The sequence below is a fragment of the Montipora foliosa genome, chromosome 7 (genome assembly GCF_036669935.1).
Source record: "Montipora foliosa isolate CH-2021 chromosome 7, ASM3666993v2, whole genome shotgun sequence".
NCBI lineage: Eukaryota > Metazoa > Cnidaria > Anthozoa > Scleractinia > Acroporidae > Montipora > Montipora foliosa.
In genome coordinates, this window is record NC_090875.1 from 8,506,611 (window position 1) to 8,514,110 (window position 7,500).

The window sequence follows — 7,500 nt, forward strand, 5'->3', positions numbered from 1 at the left end:
TGTTTTCCAATGGAATCGTTTGTATCCGAAAGAAATGAATTTCAAAAACGCTTGTTTTGGTTTTCAAATTTCCTGGGCGCCGCCATCTTGAATAATTGTGACGTGTTATGGTTGCTCTTTTGTATTTGCACCAAAAGCTTTTGTTTTAAAACATTAGGGCAACCATGACACGTCACAATTATTCAAGAAAGCGGGGCCCGAGAAATTTGAAAACCAAAACAACCGTTTTTAAAATTTATTTATTTCAGATACAAATTAAACGCTCCCATTGGAAAACGTTCATACAATTTTGATTGTGAGCATTATGTTGACTATTTTAAAGATATATTCCTGTTTTAGAGGAGGTTCCCTTTAAAGAAACTTAACATGTACACCAAAATGGAGGTTCAACTGTTACATCATGTGGCAAACAAGCACGAAGGAGTCAATCTTCAAGTTGAAAGACAAAAACGCACACCCGTCACACGTCTTTTACAAAGGCAAGTGTATTTGTGGACAAACATACATTGGCAAAACAGCAAGCAACCTGGAGGTTTGGATCAATGAACACTCAAATGTTAATAAACAGTCGGAGCCAGCCAAGTACAATAGAAAACACCCTAACCACAAGTCCATGTGAGAAGTCTTAACCACCACCACCCACTCATGGTTAAAAAGGAGAATAAAAGAAGCTTTCTACATCGCACGCTTCCATCCAGAACTAAATAAACAAGTGCAATCACTGGACCTCACTTTGTTCCCCATGGGAACAGGTATCACATATTAACCTGGCTTTGCATGAACTATAAGAACACTGAGCGTATGCAGATTACTTTACTCTGATGATGATCAAAATTGATCAAAAACGTTTAGGTTTCATACTTTTAGTAGCCTTTACCTTAAAGTTTTATATTTTACTTTTATTGGCAAAATGTACGTAAAATAATAATATTATTGATGTATCACATTTTTAGTGGTACAACAAAAGGGTTAACAGACTGAGTTTCTCCTTATCCAAAAGACCCTATCTTTAATTTCCATGCCAATAAGTAAGCATTGATGAATGTCACTGTTTCTTTTTTCTATCTGAATCACACAACATTCAAGCATGTCATGGCATTGTACATGTCTTTTTAAATTAAACTTTTTATGGAAACAATATCCAGCGTCCAAATCTCTGACTAGTTAGTGGTAAGTTTTCCGGGTTTCTTTCCCGTAATTTCCCACGTTTACAACAGGTCTTAGTTGTCCGTACTTCTTCTTCTTCTTGTAAGACTTGTTTTAACATTTTTATGTCATCTCCAGTTGTAAATGTTCTTTATTTGAATTTTTAATTCTACATTTAAGTGAGTAACTTGAAACTCTATTGTCTTAACTGAATTGAAATGAAACTTTACAACTGAAGATGACATGAACAGGACTATTGAAACATGTCTAACTTGTAAACTTAAAAATGTTGTCCTTTTTTTCACATTATGGGGTGTAGACAAGTTCACGCTCTTGAGTGCATCATGGGTAATCAGGGCAAGATGGAGAGAAATTCAAAGGTTTGTAAGGAAGTTCAAAATGATGAAAAGTATTCATGACATGCAATATATTGAGGCTCAATATTTACTCACTGCCAGGTGAGTAAATATCTCCATGCTCAGGGCTCTTTATACTGTTTCATGGTGTTGTAATATTTTTATTATTTTGTATTTTCGTTGGTCATCGACCTTTCCAAACTCGGTGACTCCTAAAGGAGCCATTTGTTAGAAGGTGAATGAAAGAGGCTTCAATCGTAGAAGCGATTGTCAAACTTCAGCGGTAACAGCCTTCCGTCTTGTCGCATGTTGGACATCGCCGGGATGTACCAACTCATCTTTTACGGCAAACTGCCTCAAGTTCCTTCACTGAGGAGCCCTGATGATTGATGACTGCTGAGGTCAAGGTCCCTGGCATCTACTTTCTTCAATTCAGCTACTGCCTATCGCAGAGTACGTTTATCTTTTGAAAGCATACATTTTCTGTCCCTGAAAAAACCTGTCGGTAGACTGTTGGTTACCTGTTGGCCGACAGTCGGTTGAGGGGGGCTCTTCTTCACAATTACCAAAAAAATAGTGCAATTAAGTCATCTTATTTTTAACAGCAAGAGCAGGTTGAAAAGCTAATGGCTTACTGGCTAACTATTACACATAACTCTGATTCAAGAACACAGCTGACAATGACATCAATTTCATATAAACTGCTCAAAACACCAGAATGTCGTACCTTGTATCTTTCAGAATAAGTCAAATCAAGCTCTGATTCACTGGGCTCAAATGACATTCCTGCTTCCTTGATCATTAACTTCACATAAACAGCCTGACAAACAAAATGCATCACAGATAAGTGGTGCTTGACACCAAACATGAGAATTTACAAAGTTAAGTGTAAATTAAGGGGGGCAGAAGTTTGGAACACCACAGCGCAACAAAGGGTAAAAACAGCAATCAGCATTCCACAACCATAAAAATAATCATTTCCTTCGTTAACAAACGATCTGACAAGAATGCATAACCAAATCTGTATAAAATTAGTCGGCTCCAGCATCAGTGAGTCATGTCCAGAAATGCACATAATTACATGTAAATGCATACGGATTTCAGTACGTCAGAGTCCCCTTGCTATTTTCACCAAATTCAACATCACTCGTGTCTCGGAATAAAGACAACTAACAGGGTTCTGAATTGAACCGTGCAGTGCAAAAAGAAGTTGTAAATCAAGCGTTCTGATTGTTCAACCAAGAGAAGAGCCAACCAAACGTGAGCCCTGGATGGCAAAATTTATGGTGCAACTTTTGCGTGATTGTGTGATACGCGTGCATTGCTTCTGCTTATTACCATCTTGAATTTTTTCATGCATATTACTAATTAATACTGTGTAAGTAATCACATGATTTTTCTCATAAAATTTGGAATAATGAGCACTTTCTTGTTCATCTACGAAAAAATTTACTCAATGCTTATTTATTCTAAATTGCACTCAAAATCATGTGAATTTACCCAGTATTTTATTTTGCATTTTGTAATTGTCAGGTCCAGTCCTTTCCTAGCCTTAAATGTTAAACAGTCACAATGTGTCTCTTCATTTCTTCCAGGCAGGAAGTAGGTGCAACAGTTCTTACTTTTTCTTTGCTTTTGAAAGTGAAATTTGGTATTAAAGCCTTATAGTTTTTTCTTTTGCTCAAAATCAACGTTCTTCTCCCTGGTTGTCCTTTGAAGGCCACTTGTGTACTGTAAGAGGGGTTTTTTAAGATGCCACCATAGCTGCTTTAAAAAGCTATACCAACCACAATGGTGTGAGTGCATGACAGTAAGGGTTAATCAAAGGGAACTTGGCAAAATGGAGCGAATGCCAAGACAAAGTAGTAGGAGACAGAGTGGTAGGAAGACAGAGACAGAAGACAGAGTGGTAGGAAGATATGTGTAACACATAATGGCTGACAAAGAGACAACTTTTAATGAGCATCTGTGTGGTATGACCACTGTACAGAATAACTGTGACATCTCTACATATCAGAATGCTTTTTCATTTTGGCCTATCTAGAACACTCCAGGCTGCATAAAATCCACTCTGTAACTTATTGTCTACGTACCTCGTTTGGTTGCAGTCTGACTACCAGCTCATTCCGTTTGCACCTTCCTTCAAAAATATCTCCAGGGGCATCATGGAACTGAATGCGAACCTCAGCTTTACGCTCATTCAGAGCTAAAAACAAACAATTAGTAAGTAATTATAGCAAACTTAACGTAAAAGAAAGGAAAGGTGCCTGAAATCAAACTATGCAGAGGTACTGGTCCCACAAATGTTGCTCTGCATTTAAGATCTTTATACTTTTATTTATCACATAAAAAGATAAAATTTACAACATTTTGTAAATAAAGTTAGCTTAAGTTAAAATGTGCTGCCCACGGGTGAATTTTTGTGCACCTTGAGTTAATTTAAAGTTAAGCGCACACTTCAACTTGCTGAGACCACAAGTTTCATAAACATTTCACCAGGGTTCATGCTGGATTTTTTATATATATAATTATATGTAAAATTCCAGGAGTATTCAAGGAGTTTTCAAGAATCAGAAATTGAGTTTTCAAGGAGTGTTTGTAAGGAGATTTCTATGCCATACATCATGTTTCGGTGTTTTCTTTGCTGAAAAAGCCTACATTGATATTCTTTCCCACATCCTGCAAGTTAAGTGCATGCACAGGCATGTTAATTTTTGCATTAATCTTTCCCTATTAATTTAATCTAATAGTCAACTTGCTCAATTTTTGAGATGTCTTGTCTTTAACTTAGTGTAACCTTCATTTTCTCTTGGCATGATGCAATCTCTACAACTTTTTTTTCAAGCAGTTTTCAAGCAGTTTCCCACAACATCCTTTTTTTCAAGGGCTTTTCAAGCACCCTTGAAGTCCAGAATTATATTCCAGGGCTTTTAATGCACTTCAAGGAGTGGCACGAACCCTGTGTCACTATGTTGAAATCAATGAAGAGAATGACCAACAATACCTTTGCCACACTTGAGAATGAATGGAACACCTACATGAAAAATGAATTGATGGATATTAATTTTATTCAATGTAACAATTAAATTTTATGGACTGAGACAATTATGCAACAGCTTCATGCAGATGATTGCCTGAAATCAGAAGTGACAATCAAAGTAATAAGTCTAGATCTTGTGATAAAATTGATTAAAAAGACAAACGCAACTAGATTCATTTTGACAACGTTTCGACATCGTCTGATGTCATTGCAGGCAATGAATTTTAATCGGATGAAGCATAACTTATAGTACAAGAACAATAGAACAATATATACAATAGTACGCTAACAATAAATGTGAAATCTAAGTAAATAGTTTTGCCTTCTTGCATGTTTGTTTTCCCCACTAACAAAATTTGTGATAATTCCAGGCAACATTGTTGGTGTTACACTATTATTGAAGGGTTGGGTATCCCCTGTGGTATGAATGGCACACGGAGACACCTGACATGACGTCACCAACTGCTTTGCAAAACATACATTCATGAAAACTCCCAGAACAGGGAAGCAAAGCAGTTTAGCTCCAAGAAAGATGACTGTCTTATTGCCGTCGCCATTGTCGTTGCTTAAGCTCCCTATCAAGGCGCCCCAGGCGACTGTTAGGTAGCAGCCTTGCAGGTCATGGACTAAATTGGGAAAAGACAATGAGCCTCAGATGAAAGTCTCACCAACATATATGTAGTACTGTAAATAAGGGGAGCAGGACCTGGCACTGAGGGGTGAGAATGTGGTCCACGATTGATTCCTTGACTTGTCACATGTAGGTTTAATTAATTTTTGGTTCTCTACTCTGGTCTGAGAGGTTTTCCCTTCTCCTCAAAAACTAACATAGGATTTGATAACAAGTTGATTTGATTTGATTTCAGTACATTGTCCTTGATAAGTGCCCCAGCACTACAATTACGGTTGACACTTATTATTAATTGCAGTTCTAGATGCTTGGATTCAAGAAATGAAAATAACAGTTTTATCATGTTAAATACACCAGACTGTGCTGTAAAGTACTGGTAAGTATGACCCATCATAGCATGAATACTATCCAAGACAAGGTAATAATACTAACACTAATAACAATAGTAATGTGATAATTATCAATAAGTATTAACTTTTAATAGTATTATGTAATTAATACTGTTGTTTGTGTTTTGATTTTCCTTTGCCTGGTTGGTTTTTCGGTAACACAAAATTGCATAAACATTGTCATAGCAACTTTAATCAGTGAAAGTAAAAAAGTTGATCCTATTGTTTGGGACACTTTGGCTTTCTTCATGAAAAGAAACAAATCCTTAACCCCCCTCCCCACTTCCTTTCCTGGACAATGTTGAGTGCCCGAAGCCAATGAAGTCTTACTGCACCTGTAACTTCTACTTACCATCCCACCTTTCATTGTGTATATACATCACTGAAGTAGCAAATGTCGGTGTAATAGAACCCTTTGGCACAGTGGAATCATCAAGGTAGCCAAACTTTCCATCACCCTCTGCACTTGGGTTTCCAATGTATTGTCCCAATACTGTGTCTCCCAGGGTAATTGGACTCATGCACTTCAACACTTTCACCTACAACAAAGACACAGCAAATGACTTTGATTAATGGGTGATAATATATTTCAAATTATTTTGTTAACGTGACATGCAGATTGTGATGAAACTAAGTGACGAGGGACGGTACTATGTAGTCAACTAAGCAAGGCTTCAATAGACCCTTCTTCAAAATGGCGGCAACGGATTTGAATGAGTTAAAATTGAACTGAATGAAAAACTGATACCAGAAATAGATTGAAAGAGCACTTTTACTTTAGTAACCCTGCAAAGTTTTCAGTTTGTATGACTGGGGGTAGACTGTATGCCTTCACCCCCACTCACACAAATGTCTGTCAATTTTTCATTTTTCAACTTACATTTTCTCAGCTGATATTACACCTGATGTGCTGCAGGGTTGCTAAAGTACAGGGGTTCTTTCTAGTGCTAATATACGTTAACTTTTTTAATTTTAACTTACTTGAAGTTCCGGCCGCCATTTTGGAGAAGGGTCTATTTACAATGTAACTGCCCTGGAGCAGATACATCTAGAAATGCCCCTAATTACATGTACATGTAGATGCATGCTGATTGCAATAAGTGTCACAAAGTGCACCGTTGCTCTTCTCCCTAACTTCAACACCACTCATATCTTGAATTACAGACAGTTAATGTCACAAAGTGTTCCCAGAAGCTGCTCCTCAAGTGAGAATAAACAGCGGCATTTACCCTAAGCCAAAAATAACACTAACCTTTACTCTTACCTTTAGTTAGTGTTGGAAATATTTCCATGTGGCAGCAATTGACCTTTTTGCAGATACGGCAGCCATTTTGCTTTCTATTGTTTCGAAAGACATTATGGGATGCTCAGGGGGCAGATTTTATGTATTTGCCCCCTGGGCATCCCATAATTATTGCTATTCGAAACAATAGAAATCAAAATGGCCACCGCATCTGTAAAAAGGTCTATTGGCTTAGACTTAAAGGGCCACTTCGACTTGGATGAAAAAATCGGGACTGCATCCAATTATTTGTATTTCTCGACATTGGTGCCCTGGTGTAATGTGAAGGGTGAGAAAAACCCTCAGTCTTCAGTGTGTGCATTGTTATAATAATTACAATGCACCAAAGACTGATTAATGTAATAAGGGTTTTTTTCTCCCATTGCTCCTAATCCCAATCCCACCCCTTCACCCCTTTGGCCCTGCATCTGTTTCACTCACTCTTCCAATAAAACAGGTGATAAAAGGAGACTTACAGCCTGGGTTTGAATCCTACGCTAGAAAAGGCTTTGACTATTTGATATTTATCAATAATTATTATTTTTAAGGTTGGGTACTTAAGGCATTTACAGCTGTTTCACTCCTTCCTTACTATCATTAAAAAGCCATTAGCTCAGGTTCTCAGGTTGCATGATTGCTAATAGCATGCCAGTGGG

The 7,500-nt window shown here is 37.4% G+C and overlaps 1 protein-coding gene across 1 annotated transcript in view; it reads right to left on the reverse strand.

Moving 5' to 3' along the window:
* LOC138010287 (glucose-6-phosphate 1-dehydrogenase-like) overlaps positions 1-7,500 on the reverse strand; it is a 27,652-nt gene that overhangs the window by 7,004 nt on the left and 13,148 nt on the right. Inside the window, exons 9-12 of the mRNA XM_068857217.1 lie at positions 5,915-6,101; positions 4,507-4,536; positions 3,596-3,708; positions 2,230-2,322 (exon numbers count right to left, since the gene is read on the reverse strand). Of these exons, the coding sequence (XP_068713318.1) occupies positions 2,230-2,322; positions 3,596-3,708; positions 4,507-4,536; positions 5,915-6,101 (423 nt within the window). The remainder of the gene's footprint in view (positions 1-2,229; positions 2,323-3,595; positions 3,709-4,506; positions 4,537-5,914; positions 6,102-7,500) is intronic.